Consider the following 20,244-nt stretch of genomic DNA (forward strand, 5'->3'; position numbering starts at 1 on the left):
CAATATCTTAAGCCATTAAAGCACCAAAATTAAAAATAAAAAGAAACACCATAATCATTGTTTTTACGAAAATTAACATACACAAATAAGAAATATTGATCAAAACTCAGGAGTAAATACCTGGACTGAAACAATGTCCATTGCTTGGAGAATTTTTCTTCAATTTAAATGTCTCTTCTCATCTCTAAAAAAATTTTAAAGTGCTAACTGTATATAAAGCAGGCAAATTCTTCAAGTAATTTGCTATTTAAGCATGCCAATTTTTATAGAGCTACATAAGAAACTAAGGATAAACTGAAATAGGAAGACAGACATTAGGGGGAAACTGACAAGTTATAGCTAGACAAAGCAATAAAATGCTATGCCACCTTGGCCTTCTAGTTTCAATTAAATGTGTAAGCTAACAGATTTAGGTGTCTGCTGGTTTAGTACACTAACTTCCTTGGATTTGCTAAAATGTATACAATAGGTAGAGAGAGTCATTAAGAAAAAGAGTGACACTTAAAAATCAACATTGGACACTAATTAAAGCAATTTTAAAATTAAATGGTTGTCTACTAGTATAAAGGTATATAAAATGTAATAGGACCTCACAAACTAAGAATTGAAGCCTTTTCCAAAGTTTAATTACTCCTGCCCTTTAGCTGCTTTTTCAAGGAAGTATACATTAACCAAATGGCGATTGAGGTGCTTGCTGTAATCTTTTTCTTTTCTAAAAGAACGATCACAGAAGATACAAACAAAATCTCCCTCGGGCACCTTGACCGTCGAGGCTTCCTTTGCCTTTTCCCTACCAGCTTCTTGTGGAACTGGCCGGGCCCCATTTAAGCCAGAATCATCACTACCCTCCGACATGTTGTCACTTAGGTCACTTCCATCATGACTATGAATACCTTCATCTTCATCCATTTCCTGAGACTCATTTACTGCCCCGGTAACAGGAGGTGATGCGACAGCAGTTTTGGACACTGCTTCTTGTTTTTCTGTTGGTAGAGGAAGAAGCAGTGGTGAAACTGATTCTTCAACTGCTGAGTCTTTTCCAGGGAGATCCTCTGTTTTGTTCTCATCTGTATCCATATCTGTTTCACAAAGCCTAGTGTCAGTCTGATGTTTACCATCTGAAGTTTCACCCTCTAGCACATTCAAGTTTTGTTCTGAGGATGAAATATTGGCAGATTCCTGGACAACAGCTAGACTCTTATCTGCCTCTTCTGCTTCTACTTTTTGAAGAGGGGTTTCTTTACTTCCTTCACATTCGGTGAGTAATTTTTGGTCTTTTGACTCCTCTTCTTTTAAGTTTTCCTTTGGCAATGGTGGTAAGAAATCCTGTGCACTTGCACTCTCCTTTAGAAGTTGGCTCTCTTTAACAGGCACCAAGCCAACTTCAATAAGGACTTGCTCCTTCCTTGCCATTTCACTCTGCATGTTAGACTTTTCCTTTTTATTATCTTTTCGAGGAGACTTTTTGGGAACTGGAGGCTCCGTAAGAGGAGGAGGCTCCGTAAGAGGAGGAGGCTCCACAAGAGGAGGAGACTCCGTGGCAGGAGGCTCCGTGGCAGGAGGCTCCTCCATCGGAACAACCTCCATCGGAGCAGGCTGTACGGGAGGAGGCGGCTCTGTCTGAACAGGCCCCACCTGAGGAGGCTCCATGGGTGGCGGCGGCGCTGTCTGAGCAGGCCCCCTCTGAACAGTCTCCTTCTGAGCAGGCTTGCTGCTTTTTCTACTTGACTTATTTTTCAGAGTTTTCTTCTTTGTACTTTTTTTCACACAAGTATTTTGTTTTTTATTCTCCTCCACTTTGTTCTCACACTTTGGTACTTCCTGACTATTTTTGGGTTTGCTTTCTGTCTTCTTTTTCTTTTTTGTCACAGGTTCCTCATCATTAACAGGATCTTGTAAGGAATGGGCTTCAGCTTCCATCTTCCTTTTGCCTTTCTTGGTTTTACAGTTTTTTTCTGAACTGGTTCTTGAATGCACATCCATCTCTCTAGCTTCCATCGCTGATTTCCGAGTTCTGGTAGTCACCTGGATTGAAGCATTATTACAAGGCTTTTTCTCTTTTGAAGAATTATCTTTTTTCTCCACTTTTACAGACTTCTCATTTTTCTTTCCAGCTACATCTCCCTTTATTTTTATCTGCTCTGTTTCTGTTTTTTCATTGGTATTATTGTTATCAGGCAAGTCAGCCTCTCGCTTTTTGGTTTTCTTTAGTTTCACTTTTGAAACATCCATTGTTTTATTAGGACAAGTGGGATGCTTAGATTTGAAATGATACTGCAGATTACACTTCTTGGAAGCTGCATAATCGCATACAGGACAATTGAATTGCCGTGGATTAACATGTAGCTCCACGTGTTTTTTGAAGTTACTTCTATCTGCTGTTTTATAGTCACAGTGTGGGCAGTTAAGAGGTTTAGGCCCATTGTGAACCTGTCTTGCATGGCGAGTTACTTCATGTTGATTGGAGGCCACATAACTGCACTGATCACATTTAAATGGCTTCTCACCTAAAAGTAAAGGAGACGTTAAAGACATATTAAGAAATGAATTCAAGATTATTAAAATATAAGGAATTGGATTATGTTAACAAAAAAACCCACAAAAACTATATATTGAAAAGACTATTTCATGCACTTTACATTTACCATATTTATTTGTATATTTTCTCCATCCCTTGACATTGATTGTGAAACTAAACGAAGAAATAAGTATCTCACAGTCAGCCATCATCATCTAAAAATTTCATCAAAGTAGGGCTCTCAACAACTATTAAAGAGCAGACATTTGTTAATACACAGAAATTACTGGCCAAGTTCAGCTCTCAATTTTGGAGCAAGGACCCTCAAAGAAAATAACTTCAAATGTTTTATGTTTAGTTAAAAAAAGTATAATGGAGTGGAATATAAAATTCAGATATTTTAAAGATAAGTCTTGAGACTTCAAAGAAATAACTTATACTCTAAGCTACACTCCCAGACCTTTGATACAAGTTTTAAAACACTTGTGTTAGCCTCACAGGGAGCAAAAGGCCTTTTTCCCCCTTTAAATTTAACCCTTTTATCCATCAAGGCAAAAGCTGAGTCAAGCTTCATTCAGCAAATTTTCCCAATGCCAAAGATGCTATTTTAAAGCAAAAATATAGCCTAGTCAGAAATCTTTCCTTGATTTTTACCCACCTTCTTCTTTTTAAAAACGGCCAAAGAAACTAGGTAAATTTGAAGGGGCATACAAATAGATATGGTATGTAAAAATAAGCAAACAAAGTAATCACAGGTACATTACAGAACCAGAACAACCCACAACCCCAAATTAAAGTCGTAAGAGTAACATATTCTACCTGAATACATACCCATCTAGATCACACACTAGTAAATATTACCAAATGGTATCCATACCCCACTGGTCCAATGGAATGCATAGTAGAAAAACGGAAATTGAAATTTATGAAAATTCATCTCTCAAACATTCTCAAATTCATATTACATCTTAATATTTTCATAAAGCAAAGCTACTCAGGCATTAAGTAAAACCATGTAGATGTAGATGGCATGCTTTACATGATTAGAAAATGTCTGATGATAAAACACTCGATCACAGAAACAAATACATATCCAAGTACATCAGATTGGACATGTAGCTAAGTGGACAACTCTTTTCCATGTAAGTTCACTAACAAATTTGTAAATAGGTTTCTACAACATGCTACATTACTCCATAGTGCTTGGTTGTATCTTGTCCTCTCTCCAGTGAATCACCACAATGGAGACAAGCATTTATTTTACACATACAGACAAGAATAGGCAAAGATAGGTGGCATAATAGTTAAGAACTGTTTTGGAGTAACAATATCTAGGTGATCAAATGTGGGATTCTGTAACTTACTGTGAGATCTTGAGCATGGTATTGAAAACTCTCTAAAGGCTCATTTCCTCATCTGTAAAATATTCTTTTCTTTTTCAAAATTTTATTTGAATTTACTGGGGTGACTTGATGGTTAATAAAATTATATGGGTCTCAGGTGTACACTTAATCTAATATTTAGATAATTTAGCCATATAAACACTTAGCATGGGGAATTTAGCCAGGCACCCTATATACATTATCTGTAGTAACAAACTGGTTAAATTTTTAGTATTGGGGGGAAGGGAGGAGTCATCATATCCTGCCTATCCACATAAACCCTACCTCTGAATAAACATCTGTGATAATTATAAGGAAAACAACACCATTTTGAAAACCCTAGTGAATGAGGGTATTTACATAGCAAGCATTAGTCAAGGTATGGGAAGATGTAGAAATGTTTAAAATTTGATGGCAGCATAATTTACTTGCTCCAATTTTCCTTCTATTGTAATAAAATCCTGCCTGTATTAGAAAACCTATTCATCCAATTTTATAGCTGAATATAAAACCCCTTGCCCTGTACCAATAGTCTTAACTCCCTTTTCCAATTCTAGTAATATAGGGTGGGGCAAAAGTAGGTTTACAGTTGTGAGTACACAAAACACAGTATTTACTGTTTATTATTTTACTAGAGGTCTGGTGCACGAAATTCATACACTGGGGGCGGGGTGGGGTAGGGAGCACAGCAGCACCCTCTCGCAGTCCAGGACCCCTCACTCCTTACCGACCGCCTGCTCGTTACTCCTTACCACTCGGCTCGATGCTCACTAGTGCTGCCGCTGCCACGGAGGAGAGTCAGGCTCCTGCCATCACTGCTGCGCTCACCAGCTGTGAGCCTAGCTTCTGGCTGAGAGGCACTCCCCTTGGGAGCACGCTGACCACTAGGGGGCAGCTCCTACATTGAGCGTCTGCCCCCTAGTGGTCAGTGCACATCATAGCAATGGGTCGTTCTGCTGTTCAGTCGATTTGCATATTAGGCTTTTATTATATAGGACTAGAGCCCAGTGTGCGATACTGCACGAGAACCAGACCCGCTGCGCCAGCAGGACCCAGACTGACTCCTGCCGCATCAGGAGAGACGCAGGACCCAGAGTCAAGTACCCGCCCACCCGCGTGCACCTCGCTGCGCATGCAGCCTCCTGGTGACCAGTCTTTGGTTATGACAGTGTGACGGCATCAGGGCCAAGGGGTTTTTATAATAGAGATTATTTTCCACAAAACAACTGTAAACCTACTTTTGCCCCACCCTGTATTTACCTGTTTTTCACCTTTATAAATGTATCAGATTATCTACTGTATTCTTCCCAAATTAATTTATAGGTGTATGGCAAATTCAAACGGGGAAAGATTTTTTTTACAAGTTTTACATGTTCTTATCAAAAATAATCCAGCCCTGGTTGGTGTGGCTCACTCAGTTGAGTGTCCCATGCACCAAAAGATTGCTGGTTTGATTCCCAGTCCAGACATGCCCAGGTTTTGGATTCAATCCCCAGTAGGGGGCATGCAGGAGACAGCCAATTAATGTTTATCTCCCTTTCCCTCTCCTCAAAATCAATAAAAACATTTTTTTTAAAAAAATGAAGTACGGTATAGTTTTTTGTTTGCTTTAAAGAATAGTTCAGAAAAAACAGCAAAGAAGCCTGGCCAGTGTGGCTCAGTGGTTGAACATAAACATATGAACCAGGAAGTCAAGGTTCAATTCCCACTCAGGGTATATACCCAGATTGCGGGCTCCATCTCCAGTAGCGGGCATGCAGGAGGCAGCCAATCAATGATTCTTTCATCATTGATTTTCTATCGCTCTTTCCCTCTCCCTCTTTCTCTCCCTCTCTGAAATCAATAAAAATATGTATTTTTTAAAAAACCTTAAAAAATAACAATAATTTTAAAATATATATATAGCAAAGAAAATCCAAAAGCAACAGTTAACACACTCAAAATTGTTCAGGCAAAGATTATTAAAGCACCATAGATACTTATACAATGACAAAAGTATTTCAATGAAGATACAAGTACTTTGTCATTCTAATAGTACGGGTCAACCAGATATATGACTTTAAATCATGAAGTATCAAGCATTTAGATTTAATTTCTGGCATATAAATAATACAAGGCACAGGGACAGAGAAAAAACTAAATGACACCATGAAAAAGCAAATAAGGACAAATCCAGAAGGAGGGCATTCTACAAGAAAAATGGCCACATTTCTTCAATGCCTTAGTTTCCACATTTGTAAAATGGGAATATAACTTTGGGGTCCCTCAGCCCGGCCTGTGCCCTCTCGCAGCCCAGGACCCCTTGGGGGATGTCCACGGGAGGATCAGGCCAAAGCCAGCAGTCAGACATCCCTCTTGCAGTCCGAGACCCTTCGCTCCTTACTGTCCGCCTGCAGCGGAGGCAGGAGAGGCTCCTGCCACCTCTGCTGTGAGCCCAGCTTCTGGTTGAGTGGCGCTCCCCCTGTGGGAGCACACTGACCACCAGGAGGCAGCTCCTGCATTGAGCGTCTGCCACCTGGGGGTCAGTGAATGTCATAGCAATCGGTCGTTCTGCTGTTTGGTCAATTTGCATATTAGGGTTTTATTATATAGGATAGGATAGTTATATGAATTAACTCATATAAAGCTCTTAAATGTTTTATTTAAGGGATAGAGCATATTGTCTACCAACAGGACATATGTCTACTAGCCTCAGCAAAGCTTGAGATATCATCCAAGTTACCCTCAAAAAACGAAACCAGGAAACACTGAAAAGTAACATAGCCAGGTTCTGGTTAAGTGATCCAACTCAATAGCTCTGGAGATTTACAAGGCACACTCAAAGTATATATTAACATGACAAGCATGGAGGGTCAAGAAAGGTTAGCAAGCATACTATGTGAACCCTTCATAATTACTCAAATCAAAATCTGTGCTATAATCAGTGTTATCACTGACATAAGACAGCTATATTCAATAACAATAAAATGCAAGCAAGCCCAACCAGCGTGGCTCAGTGGTTGAGTGTCAACCTATGAGCGAGGAGGTTATGGTTCAATTCCCAGACAGGGCACATGCCCGAATTGCAGCTTGATCCCCAGTGTGGGGCTTGCAAGAGGTAGCCAATCAATGATTCTCTCTCATAGCTGATGTTTCTCTCTCCCTCCCTTTCCCTTCCTGTCTAAAATCAATAAAAACATATATATATATATTTTAAATGCGAGCAACATTTAATTTTATATTTTCTAATAGTCACATTACAAATGTAAAAATGAATTTACTATTTAACCTAATATATTCAATATTATGTCAACATGTAATCAATATTTTAAAAATAGAGTATTTGCATTTTCTTCATACTGTTTGAATTTCAGTATTTTATACAACTCAATTCCAATCAACCACATTTCACAAGCTCAATAACTACATGCAGCTCGTGGCTACCCAACTGGATACACAGATTTACAGTTAACTGTTAACTCACGGCCCACAATGAATAATTTTGTGGCCCAGCCAATATAACAGTATGTAAGAAACATTTTAATAAAAATTTTGTAACTTAACTTTTACAATATCCTGTTATACATAATTATTAATAACAAACTACAAGTAGTTTGCTAATGACTAACTACTATAATCGTGTTGCATTCATTTCCCTTATGTGCCTTACACGCAAGTGCACCATTTCTCTCCACTAATACTAGCAGCGAATATTTTAGCAGCTGTTTGCCGTCATTAGTCTTGTACTGATTTGTTTGGTGTGCACAACAGAAAATATTTTGCTTTCGGAAAACAAGAAAAATAGGTTTATTTGCACTACGCTTTTTAATTTGTGCAGTTATTCAGTATCTGGTTAAGTTAACGTTCAAGAAAAAATATTAATTTTTACTAAAATGTTCTATTGTTTTGTTAATGATTACTCATTTATTTCAGCCCTTTGTATTCAGCATGTCTCTATCAAAATAAACCTACGTTTCTATGAAAATTGAAGCTTTTTTCTGCAGCCCACATAAACTTAAAACTTGTTTATTGCCTTCTTTCCTTCCTTCCTTCCTTCCTTCCTTCCTTCCTTCCTTCCTTCCTTCCTTCCTTCCTTCCTTCCCCATTCAGGAACCCTGAATGATAATTAGCCAGGGCCTCAAAAGTCACATCTCCTTCGTGTATAGTGAGAGACAAGGTGCATGTTACTGTTTCAAGGGAGTCGGCACAAAGGGCAATGGGATATAAAAATGAGAATGGAGTGAAATTTGAGTAACATGAATTAGTAACACAAGTGGACTTTTTAACCTTAAAACTTTTACTTCTAGAATCTTGCTATGAATAGATCTTCAATTTTGAGCCTCTATTAGTGGAAATAATGAGGAGATTAAGCAACTATCACTTCATACTCACTTGTGAGGTGATGATGGGGAAAATGAGACATTTGTGGGGGCTAGAAATCTGAATCTAGCCATTGCCCCTTTAATTGTCTGGTCCTGCAAGACCCGTTTATAAACCTTCCCCAGACGAAGTTATAAGTGCTGGTTGAGGTCTCAAAGCCCCAGCACATAGGGCTCTTTAAGAACTTGCAAAGGGGACTGGAAAAAACCCTTATTTGGGAGACAAAGAACTGGAAAAACTATAAATAGAGAAAGCTTCCTCCATGTTTTTGCCCAGAAATTTGAAAGACATTTTTCTCTGGACCTGCACGTAATAATAATAATAATAATAATAATAATAATAATAATAATAAAGTGTAACTCCATTTCTAAAAAAAAAAAAAAAAACTTGTTTATTTGGCCCGTGTTAGCCTTCGAGTTTGACATACTTGGTCTACATAGACGTTTGTAAACAACAAAATTGTATTTAGCATAGTTTGCCCACAGGGGTACATATACATATATTCTAAATCTGAAAAGAGAAATGGCAGTTCACCAAGGATCAATCATGTCCAAAATGAAATAATTACCAATCAGAAGACCACCTATGCTAATACTTTTAACTTGGCCAGCTTGATAATGGGGTCCAATTCTGGTTGGTGATCTTGATCTTTCACTTTAGTATGAATTTTCTACTTGTTACTGTCTGAACTTTTATTATAGGCTAATAAGTTAATATCTCAGATTATGTATAATTCTTTAAAGGTAGGCTTTTGTATATCAGTCCTATCAACTTTCAAAATAGAACAAATCCAAACTTCAAGACCTGAGAAGCTCAGAAGGAATCCCTAGAGCCTGGCAACCACACACTATGAAATTTGGTGTCATACTATGTTGAAGGAGTGTGAGAAAGTAGCTGTTGTTCAAAAAGCACTAACCAGCTGTGGTCTACGACATCAGTTCAACTTCTGTGTCACCGAACTAATTGAAGAGCTAATGAAAATTAAGGACCCTCCTCCCAGAAAAGTGCACATACATTGACATTTACAGGAGTTCCACCTATGGACTCATTAAGAACCCCCCTTTAAATACAACTCCACAGTAATAGAATACTGATTTTTAACTAGTTTCTAAATTATATTTTAAAAATGGAATCATAAATTACCCAGTTCCAGGTCTAGAACTTCCTTATAATGGTAGTTTACTATAAATGACAGAAAAGTTCCCATTTCTTACCAACCTGAATGAGTACGCATATGTCTAGTTAGATGAGTCTTCTGAGAACTTGAGTAAGGGCAAAGTTCACACTTATATGGGCGCTCTCCTGCAAAAATATAATTAGTGCTTAAATATGATAAAATAAGGCAAGCATAATTCTCACTAATATATGCAATAACCAGTACTGTGTATTTTCTAACAAAAATTATTTTCCTATTCCTGGCACATAGTCAATTGGTGTAAATGTATTAGAAATGTAAGTTATTTCATATAGAGTTTACATAACTACATCATTTCAACTTTGCTGACACTATCATTAGCTTTCTGAATTCTACAGCACTTCTAATTTTCACAGAAATACTACATATTATTACATTAAACTTGATTTTTTTAAGAGAGAGGAAGGGAAAAAGAGAGACAGCAATTCGTTGTTCCATTTATGTATGCATTCATTGGTTGATTCTTTTATGTGCCCTAACAGGCTGGGTAACCAACTGAAGCTACCTGGCCAGACTATATTAAATGTTAACTACTGAGAAATTATCTTGATAAGGCATCAAGGAGCATTTTTTTTTTTAATTTAGAATTATCCTTAAAGAAAATCTACCCAAATTTTTTGATGCTATGGCTTGGGTAACTTTTTTTCTTTTTGTTTTGGCTAACTTTTTTTTTTTAATATATTTTTTATTGACTTCAGTGAGGGATTGGGAGAGGGAGATTGGGAGAAGGGATTGGGAGAGAGACAGAAACATCAGTGATGAAAGAGAAGAATCATTATCAGCTGCCTCCTGCAAGCCCCCTACTGGGAATCAAACCCAGACTTTCCAGTCCACAGGCCAAGCTCTATCCCACCACTGAGCCAAAACAGCTAATGGTTGGCTAACTTTTTAAAAATCCTTGTAAAAATGATAAATCTAGCCCAGCCAGTGTGGCTCAGTGGTTGAGCATCAACCTATGAACCAGGAGGTCAGCGTTCGATTCCCAGTCAGGGCATATGCCCAGGTTGTGGGCTCAATCCCACTGCAGGGGGCAGCCGATCAATGATTCTCTCTCATTACTGATGTTTCTATCTCACTCTCCCCCTCTCCCTTCCTCTCTGAAATCAATTTTTTAAAAAAACTTAAAAAAAAAAAAGGATAAATCTACCATTTGAAATTGTTAGTTTAAAGCAAGAATGCTTTTGAGCAGGGATTTTGTTGCATTTAGCTAAAAATTTCCAGTGGTAGATACAGCTGTTATGAAATGTGTTAAAACAAATTTTATTCATAAAGCCATAGGGATAGAGCAATTGAAGATGAGAGGCCAGTGATTTAGTACTGAAGAATTTAAGACACAAAGACAGGAAATGTGTCTGTTTTTGAGTGTGGGTTGTCAACCACAAAACTTTTTTTTTAAGTCTGAAAATTTGTTTCATCTAGTCTTTGGCCATAAAATAATAATTACAACCTTGAGCAAGTTTCTGCATCTAGAAAAGTAACAGTACCTTCACTTCTTAGGATTGTGAGAATTTAATACAAGCAGTGTACTTAACACTGTGTCTTGGCACATAGAAAGCCCTCAATAAATATCAGTTATTATTTTTGTCTACATAGTAAGATTTAGCAACACATGTGTCTAATAAAATTAAGAAAGGAACAGAATAAAGGAAGAAGAAAGAATGTGGTGATCAGTGAGAATTGTAAATGTAACTGCTCAACTGTAATTGGCTGGTAGCTATAGATTAGCTGTAAATAACTCATAGCATAGAATGACTACTTTTACCTGGAAGAATTTTAAGATAGTTTTTAAAATATTAAAAGTAGTTCTTTACAGAAGATCCAAGATCCACAATGGCCAATAAGAAAATGCAAAGATGCACAATATCATCAGCCATGAGGGAAATGCAAATCAAAATAAGATAAAGACTTCACACCCACTTGGTTGCCTACAATCAAAATGGCAGATATTAACAAATATTGTCTAGGATGTGGAGAAATTGGAACCCTTATACATTACCGGGATTGTAAAATTAATGCAGCCACTTCAGAAAATAATTGGCAGTTCCTCAAATGAGTAAACATAGTTACCTATTTGGCACAGCAATTCCATACAGATAGATAAATTTAAAAAAAAAACAAAACTTCTGTCCACACAAAAACTTCAAGAAATGTTCATAGTAGCATCTTTCATAATAGCCAGAAAATGGAAACAATCCAAACACCCATTAACTGATGGATAAACAAAATGTTGTGTACCCAAGGAGACATATGTAATACTTTAAACAATAAAGAATTTAAATTTTAAAAAAATGTTGTGTAACCATAAGAAATTATATGGAAATTAAAGGAAAATAAGTATTGTACACAATATGAATGAACTTTGAAAGCATTTTACTAAGGGGGAAAAGGTAGTCACACAGGACCACATATTGAATGATTCCATATACAGGGTGTCCCCAAAAAATGTATCCACACTTTAAAAGCTGATAGCTCAATTTTGAAAATGAAATATACATTTAAATAAACAATGCCTTTATAATTATTCAGTGCGTATACATTTTTTGAGGACACCTTATATATGAAATGTCCAGAACTGGCCTATCCATAGTGAATTGTATGATATGTAAAGTCTATCAAGATGTTCTAAAAGTTAATGAAATAAAAATTAAATACTAGTATAGATTAACATGAAGAATCAATAAAGGATAATTTACTTTTAAATTCTTTATAACAAAATAGATTGATTCTATCTGTGCAATTCTACACTATAGGCACAATCTACAAAACAGTGATTTTTTCAGTCACACATACAGGCAAAAAATGTCCTCTTTTAAAGTAGAATTTGTGACCCTGACCAGGTGGCTCAGTTGGTTCTAGTGTCGTCCAGATATATCAAGGTTGCTGGTTTGATCTCGTTCAGGGCACAATGAATGCATAGATGGGTGAAACAAAATAAATCTCTCTCTCTCTTTCTTCCTTTCTCTCTAAAAAAAAATTTATCAATAAAAAATAAAGTACAATTTGTGAACTGGTTAAATATCTAAGCCACAAAATTAAAAATCTTTTCATTTAAGACTCTAATGAAAACAATCCTCAGCCCCTACCAAAAGAATTACCTATAAAGAGATTCGGATTTTGAATCTCCTGTATGTGACCTTGGGACCAGCACTTCAAGCTTTAAACCAGAAGTTTCCTCTCAGTAAGTAATCAAAGGCTAATGTCTGGCAAACCTGTTTCATTAATGGATTGTTCTGAAGATTAGCAAAGAATAAAGTACCTAGCATTTATTACTCAATAAAAGAAGAAACCCACCGACTCTGAAAACTAGGCTACTGTCAGCTACATAATGAAAAATGAGAAATAAGTGATTCTGCTGTCATTTCTTATCTCTACTGTTCAGCACTAGATTAATTTTTTCATAAATACAATTTTTAGAGCCATGCATTTAACAGCAGAGATACTCTCAAAATTTACATAATCAAATTATCCTTCCATTTATATACCACCAAATTGTGTGGGTTTGTGTTTTTTTTTTAAATCACAAGGTAGGAAGCATTGGAGATCTTGCTTCCTAGTAACTGTCATCAGTTTGGGCTCAAATAAAAATTTTCCAAAAAAATAAAATAAATAAAATAAAAATCACAAGGCAATAGGATGGAGAAACCTTTTTAGAAAACATAAAGACCAAATCGGTTTAACAAAATGTGAAATCCACACAACCAGTGTTAGCTATGTAAAGTATAATCTTACTGTGAAAATATCAACCTCAAATTCATGTGGAGAAAATGTTAAGTAATGGATGGTGTAGTTAACTATGTAAAATATAGCCATGAAAAATTAGTCACCTATACTATAACTAGATTAAAATAACCATTACAATAAAAAATATTAAGAAATGGCAAAAAGTAGAGTTCCTGTTTTTAAAAACGCTTTACACCAAAAATTGGAAATATACAAAAACTGAAATTTTTCCAACTGTCTTCATTTTTTTCTCCTAAAAATGTTCTTAAATCAACAACTTAGATTATTGTTGAAAACATTTTACATTTTTTAAACCAGTGTCATCCCAATAAACTGAATAAAAATTAAAAATAAAACAATTTTAGCTTTGGAGGACTCTTAAAACAGTTCAGTGACCCAACAGTTCTGAAGTTATCCAACTGAAACTGCCCTCCCCGCCACAAATTTAATATGACAAAGGCACTGGGGTGCAGGTAATATTCTCTGTTGACTTGCACAGTGGTTATGAGTATGTATATATTTATAAAACTTCATCAAGGTGTACACATGAAAGTCATGCACTTCAGTTCTAGTATTTTTGTAATGTTTGAACTTCAGTTTTGAAATAAAATGTTTTGGCATGGAGACATTCATTTATAGGTTAACAACAAATTCCAAAGGACTACAAATTCTTTTACTTGACTATATTTCTTTTTAAGGTATTTTTATTGATTTCAGAGAGGAAGGGAGAGGGAGATAGAAAGATCAATGATGAGAGAGAATCATTGATAGGCTGCCTCCTGCACATCCTTTCCACACACTCCCCCCGCCCCACCCCAGATCGAGCCAGCAACCCAGGTATGTGCCTTGACCAGGAATCGAATCATCACCTCCTGGTTCATAGGTCAATGCTCAACCACTGAGCCACACCAGCTGGGCTATACTTGACCAGATTGTAAAACTTTAAATGCAGACGCCATCTGCTGGGGCTTAGAAAGCTTGCTGCAGACTTCTTTCCTTCAATGGAATTTCACCTCCAAGTTTAAAATCTACTACTCACGCAATGCAATATCAATTTACCTCCCCCGTGTCCCACTTTTACCTGTGGGATTCAGTTCTAGAGACAGCTCCTACAACCAAACAGCATTCCAATAGTCCCTTTTCACCTGTGACCCAAGAGTACAGTACTAGATTGTTCAGACCAGTAATCAGACCTCAAAAGTAACAACCCTTACCAGGAAAATGTAATGTAAATTAAAATAACTACCAGCCTGGCCACAATGGCTGAGCATCACCCTAAGAACCAGTAAGTCAGGGTTCACTTCCCGTTAGGGCACAAGCTGAGTTACAGGCTCAATCTCCAGTAGGGGGCGTGCAGGAGACAGCCAATCAATGATTCTCATCAATGTTTCCCTCTCCATTCCTCTATGAAATCAATAAAAATGTTTTTTAAAAAAATAACTATAGTTACAAACATTTATTTGAAAAATGTGTGATTCCTAATTACAAAAATTTTAAAGTAAAATTAAAAGCCAACAATTAAGAGGTACTGAGGAGAAATGGGAAGTGACTACTGAAAGTTTCTTTTTGGGTGAAGATGTCCTAAAATTGATAGTGGTGATGGCTGCACAACACTGTGAATATATATATTTTAATTGAATTTATTGGGGTGACATTGGCTAATAAAATTATATAGGTTCCAGGTTTAATACATCAACTGTATAATGTATTATGTTCACCACCCTATGTCAAGTCTCCTTTCATCACCATTTATCCCCATACCTTCTTTTTTTTTTTTTTTGAAGTGAACATATCAAGATTTTATTGTCATATAATAAAACAAAATATGAAGCTTAGAACTGGATCACTTGACCCTTTCTCTTCTTTTCTCCTCCCAATTCAAATGCTTGCATCTCTTAATAGCCAGCATTCTGAGATCTGCAGTTGGGCTCAACACATTCAAACCTCAGCAATCTTCTTTGTAGTTTTAGCCCTTTTTAGGAAAATCGGCTTAGTCTGCCCACCATAGCCACCCTACTTCCTGTCATAACGCTGCTTTCCCTGCGCATTCAGAGAATCCTTGCCCTTCTTGTACTGTGTTACTTCGTGGGACTGATGCTTGCCACACTTCTTCCCCCACTATCCTTCCCCTCTGGTAATTACCATGGTGTCTGTTTTCTATTTTGTTCATTAGATTCCACATATTAAGTGAAATGATATGGCACTTGCCTTTCTCTGACTGGCTTATTTCATTTAGCATAATTCTCTCCAGCATTGTATATTAAAACCACTGAACCGTAACTTTAAATGGATGAACTGTGTGGTAGTAGAGTATATCTCAATAAAGCTGTTATTTTTTTTAAATGAATTGCAAAATGTGACAAAATATTCCTAATTGTTGGGTATAGATGATGGGGTATATGTTGGTGCAGTGTTAGCATTCTCTTTACTTTTGAGATATTTGCAATTGTTCATATTTTTAAGATTGTCCCACTTTTTTTGAAAGAAGGCACTTACTTATAAATTAGAAAGGTCCTCTTACCGCTGAGTTCAAATATGTTGAACATTACTTTTTGTTTGAAAAATAGTTGCATTTTCCACATGTGGTTGCTTTCTTAGGAAAATAATTTGAGTGATAATGCCACCAATGCTTTAAAAACTTCTCACATTTCTGTGTTTTGGGGACAAGTTGTTCCATTTAGGAGCTCAATATCCCAAGTCAAATGTTTTAAATAGTTTGAGGCTCTGTTAAATGTGGTTATGCAAGGGTTAGTTTTTCTCTTTTTTATCAAAGTCCTAAATTCCTTTGGGAAACTACCGTATGCATCTAGATGTATTCACTGCCAACTAAATACATGTTTTAACAAAAACAGTAGTCTAATCTGGTTAAATGGTCTATCCCAAGTTGTTAGAGTATGTATTTTAGAAAGAACATTGATAAGATTTCTCTTGAATATTCTTCCATATAACAGTCAGTACTTGATTTGTGTTCCTCACTAGGTCCCTTAATTCTATAGTATAGTTACCTCCATGAAGAAACTGAGGCACAGAGAATAACATGTTCAAAGGTCACAAAGACAGCAAATAATCGAATCAGGGTTTGAACCTAGTCCCAACCCCCCTTTTTTTTTAGCATTATTGTTAACTACCCACTCAATTAACTATCAGAGGTGATTTGAAGTTATGGACTACAAAGGTCCTCTTACCTGTATGAGTTCGAACATGCTGAACATAATTGTTTTTTCTGTCTGAAAAATAGTTGCATTTTCCACATGTGTACACTTTCCTTGGAAAATGGTTCCTTAAGTGTTTTCTCCAGTGATATTCGCTTACTGTGGTATACGTGCAAATGATGCACTTGTAGACTCGCTCATTGTCACCAGCTCTAGTGTGGTGTTTCAAGTGAGCAGTATAGTGATCGTATCGATTGGTATTGTAGCCACAGCGGTCACAGCGAATGGGGCCTTTGGAGAAATCTCCCTCTTCAGCAGTGGAAGAGCCAGATTCCCTGGCTTTTGCTTGCTTCTCTGCACTTTCTTCCACAAAAAACTTCTTGGCACTATGAACTCTGATGTGATGCACAAACTGTTCTTCAGATTCTGCTTCATATTGGCATGGCTTACAACGAAAGGGTTTGGTCTTCAAGGTCTTGCATTTGTCCTCTGCTCCAGGTGTCTCAGGAGGAAGCTCTTTATTTGGGCTGTAAATTTCTGGGGCAGCTGATACCTCAAACACAGGCTGTGGTTCTGCAACACTGAGTTCCACACTTTCCAGTTCCATGTTTTCCAGGCCATTGGGTTCACCTTTTATTTCAGGAGACTCCTCAAGTCCTTCTTCATCACTATCTGAAAAGTTGTTATCCCCAACAGGCATCAACTCTGCCATCTGCCTTTCTTCGCCAACTAGGTAATCACAGCAGCTGCCATTGACTTCCCCAGTTAAGGCCACATTTGCCAACATGATGAGCTGAGGAGCAGCCAATTCAGCTTTGGAGAGGTCATGCAAGTCATACATATCGTTAGGCAAGGCCATGCCGATGTTGCCACTGCCGGTGAACAGCCCTCCTCCTCCAGAAGACTGCCCCATTACCTGGGTGGCCATCACTGTGTTCTGAATTCAAAACAAAACAAAACACAAAAGCACCAGTTTAAACACAACTTTTACTGGTCTAAAACCAAAACATTACCATAATTCTTCATATCTTTTAAAAAATACATTTCCAATATAATCTCTAAACTCAATGAACTTCATTAACTACTAAAAAGAAGCCTTTAAAATCTTTCTGTAATTCCAAATTCTTTACTGCATAACCGAAAAAAAAATTGTCTATCACCCCTCCGAAAAACTTTATCAAATTTGTGACATAACTAGGTCCACCAAGTAGGTCTACCACAGGCAAGCACTTTTCATTTTTCTGGTGCAAAAACCAAACAAAACGGAAGCTTTCGTTTGTAATGCTGATTAAAATTACTTTTAAAATTCAGTATGTGAAGAGTAAACAGCTAGCCTCCCAAATCCCCCCCCTTCAACATTTACTGGTCTGAATCAGAAAAGGGAGAAATCCAAAAGCCAGGCAAACATGGCTAGAAAGTAGAAGCCTGTAATAAATCGGTCAACTGAACTGAAATTTACATTACCTCAACCAACTCCGGAGGAGCAAACTACTGTGAAAAAGTACCACTTTGTTTCTTATCTTTTGCTGATTTGACCTGTTTGAGGGGGGGGAGAGGAGGGGGAAAATTACGAAATTTTTTTTCCTGCGAAAAAGTAAGTTTGGCGAACCCAAAACTTCACCAGTGAAAACAATCCTTCCAGCCACCTACCAAAATAATCATACAATTCAGCTCGACAACCGGCCACTTGCTTGCATTGTGTTTGACTTGGCCTACTCGCCTGGTGGAAGCCATTACAAGATCACCTCCTTGAAAACATGCAGGGCTTGTTAAATCGCCTGAACCAGAAGGCACTATGTTCTCAGAGTAGGTGTTCTGTTGCCCATGAGACCCATCAAAAACAAGTGGCAAGAACTAAAAAAAGTTTAACCCAAAATACAAAAAGATTAAAAAAAAAAGTAATCCGTTTCAACCGAAGTGTATGAACGCAAACCGGTTGAGCTATCCGTAACCCGCAAAAGTTGGACTCAAAATGCCATCACAGAAAGCAAGCCGAGGGCAAAAGCTGTCCCGAGGCTTCTAGTCCGGGCTACTCGGCATTCACCCAAACATCGACTTTTCTAACAGCCCCCCCAAAACCCCAGCTACCGCCCCTAAAGAAATGTCCACGTTTGTCCGGAAGACCGTCCAAGCCAAGCTCCAAACCCCCAACGCGCTGCGCGGATTCCTATGGGCTGCAGCCGCCCGCGCCTGCCTCGGCGGCGGCATTCCGGGCTGAAATAGGCATTCGGCCATTTTCTCAAAATACCAAACACAAAGCAGCTCTTTGCAAACTCGGGCGCTCTCGCTTCCTCTCGGCTCGCCCCGCTCGCGGCGCACATCTGCACACCAATTCGCGGGAGCTGCCCCAACCCCTCGTCCTGAAGCCTTCTCTGGGCTCCCCGACACGACAAAAGGCAAGGGGGACCAACTCGGGGCGCCGCTGGGGCCAGACCGGGTCTTCCCCCCCAGGGCAGCCCTCTCTCTCCGGCCCTCGGACCCGCGTTCGAGGAGAGGAAAGTTACCGCGTCGCCGGCGTTCTCTGCTCCTCTCCCGGCTCCGGGGCGAGCCCTCCGCCGAGGGCCCCGAGGCTCCGCGGCGCCCTCCCGAGGCGCCGGCCCCGAGCGCCAGAGGGGGGCCCCCCACGCGCGCCGGCCGCCCCCCGGAAGTCTGCGAACTCACTCCCCTACGGCGCCCCGCGGGACGCGCGCCCCGGTCCTGCCACCCGGGGCGGCGAGGTGGCCGGGCGCGGAGCGCCGCGGCGGTGAAACGGCCCGAGCGCAGAAATCGCTGTCCAGCCCCATTGGCGGAACCGCCCGGGCCCCGGGCTGACTCAACCCGCCCAGCCGCACTCAACGGCGCCTTCCGGCGAAAGGGAGAGGCCGCAGAGGGAGGGGGACGTGGGCCGCGGGCAGCGAGGGGCTGCGGCGGGACCTGAGAGCGGCGGGAGGGCGAGGAGGAAGTTTCAGGACTAGGGCCCCAGGCAGCTCCACGCCGCGGCCTCGGGACCCGACTCCGGGAGGCGCCCGGGCCCGCGCGGAGGCAGAGGCCGGCCTCGGCTGGGGAGGGGGTCCTGGCGCCGCGCCGCTCCCCACGGACGCCCCCGGCCCAGCCCCCGGGGCCGCGCCGGTGTAACCCGATCCCGCCCCGCCGCCCGCCCCCGTCCGGCGCGGCCGCCGCCGCCGGAGCCACAGTATCTGCAAATCAGCCCTGGACAGCGCCTCGCTCCGCGTCCTTCCGCGCCCTCCCCCTCCCGCGGCCGCCGCCGCCGCCGCCGCCGCCGCCCGGCCGGCCCTCCCCCACCCGCCCCGAGCCCCCCGGCCCCGCGCCGCGCTTACCGGCCTTCCTCGGCCAGGAGGGGCTGGGGACCGGGCGTCGCCGCTCCTTCTCCGACTACTTTTCTTTGTTGCAGGAGTTTCGGGGGAGGGGAGAGGGAGGGTGGAAAAGTTGGGCGCTGGGGCCGTCGGGGCCCGCGAAGGCCCGGGAGTGGGGCCGCAGAGTGCTCAGGCCGCGGGCTCTCGCCCTGCTGTCCCGGCCGCCGCCGAGGTCTGGGGTCCGGGGCCTCGGCGGCGCTCGCTCTGCTGCTGCGCCGCAAGCTCGCGGGAGCCGCACATTCCAGCACAGGAGGCTGCGCCGCGCACCCGGCCCGCGCCGCCGCCGCCGCCGCCGCCCGCGGGACACGCCCCCTCCTCCGCCCGCGCGCGCCCGCGGGGCACGCCCACTCCGCCGCCCCGCGCGCGTGGCCGATGGGTGCGCCCCGCCCCTTGGCAAAGGTGGGGAGCGCTGGGCCTGAGCTGGGCTGGGGACGGGTGCGCCTAGGGGCAGCCCCACCTCCTCCGCCGGGACCCTCACTGCTGCCCTTAGGTCAAAAAAACAAAACAAACAAACAAAAAAGCAAGCCCAGCTCGCCTTGATTTCTTATTTCATAAACAACAGGGA

General features: G+C 40.6%; 1 protein-coding gene across 2 annotated transcripts; it reads right to left on the reverse strand.

Moving 5' to 3' along the window:
• Window positions 1-296: 296 nt before the first annotated feature.
• REST (RE1 silencing transcription factor) lies at window positions 297-19,784 on the reverse strand. 2 transcript variants are annotated; one of them, XM_054728822.1, is made up of 4 exons: window positions 19,644-19,784; window positions 16,360-17,263; window positions 9,478-9,561; window positions 297-2,507 (listed from the first exon to the last, which is right to left on the reverse strand). In XM_054728822.1, exons 2-4 carry the CDS (start codon window positions 17,252-17,254, stop codon window positions 628-630), a joined length of 2,859 nt encoding a protein of 952 aa, XP_054584797.1. In that variant the 5' UTR covers window positions 17,255-17,263; window positions 19,644-19,784; the 3' UTR covers window positions 297-627. The 2 variants fall into 2 exon arrangements, with proteins under 2 accessions (XP_054584797.1, XP_054584793.1); XM_054728818.1 differs by lacking the exons at window positions 9,478-9,561; window positions 19,644-19,784.
• Window positions 19,785-20,244: the final 460 nt, after the last annotated feature.

This window comes from Eptesicus fuscus, chromosome 2 (assembly GCF_027574615.1).
Source record: "Eptesicus fuscus isolate TK198812 chromosome 2, DD_ASM_mEF_20220401, whole genome shotgun sequence".
Classification (NCBI taxonomy): domain Eukaryota; kingdom Metazoa; phylum Chordata; class Mammalia; order Chiroptera; family Vespertilionidae; genus Eptesicus; species Eptesicus fuscus.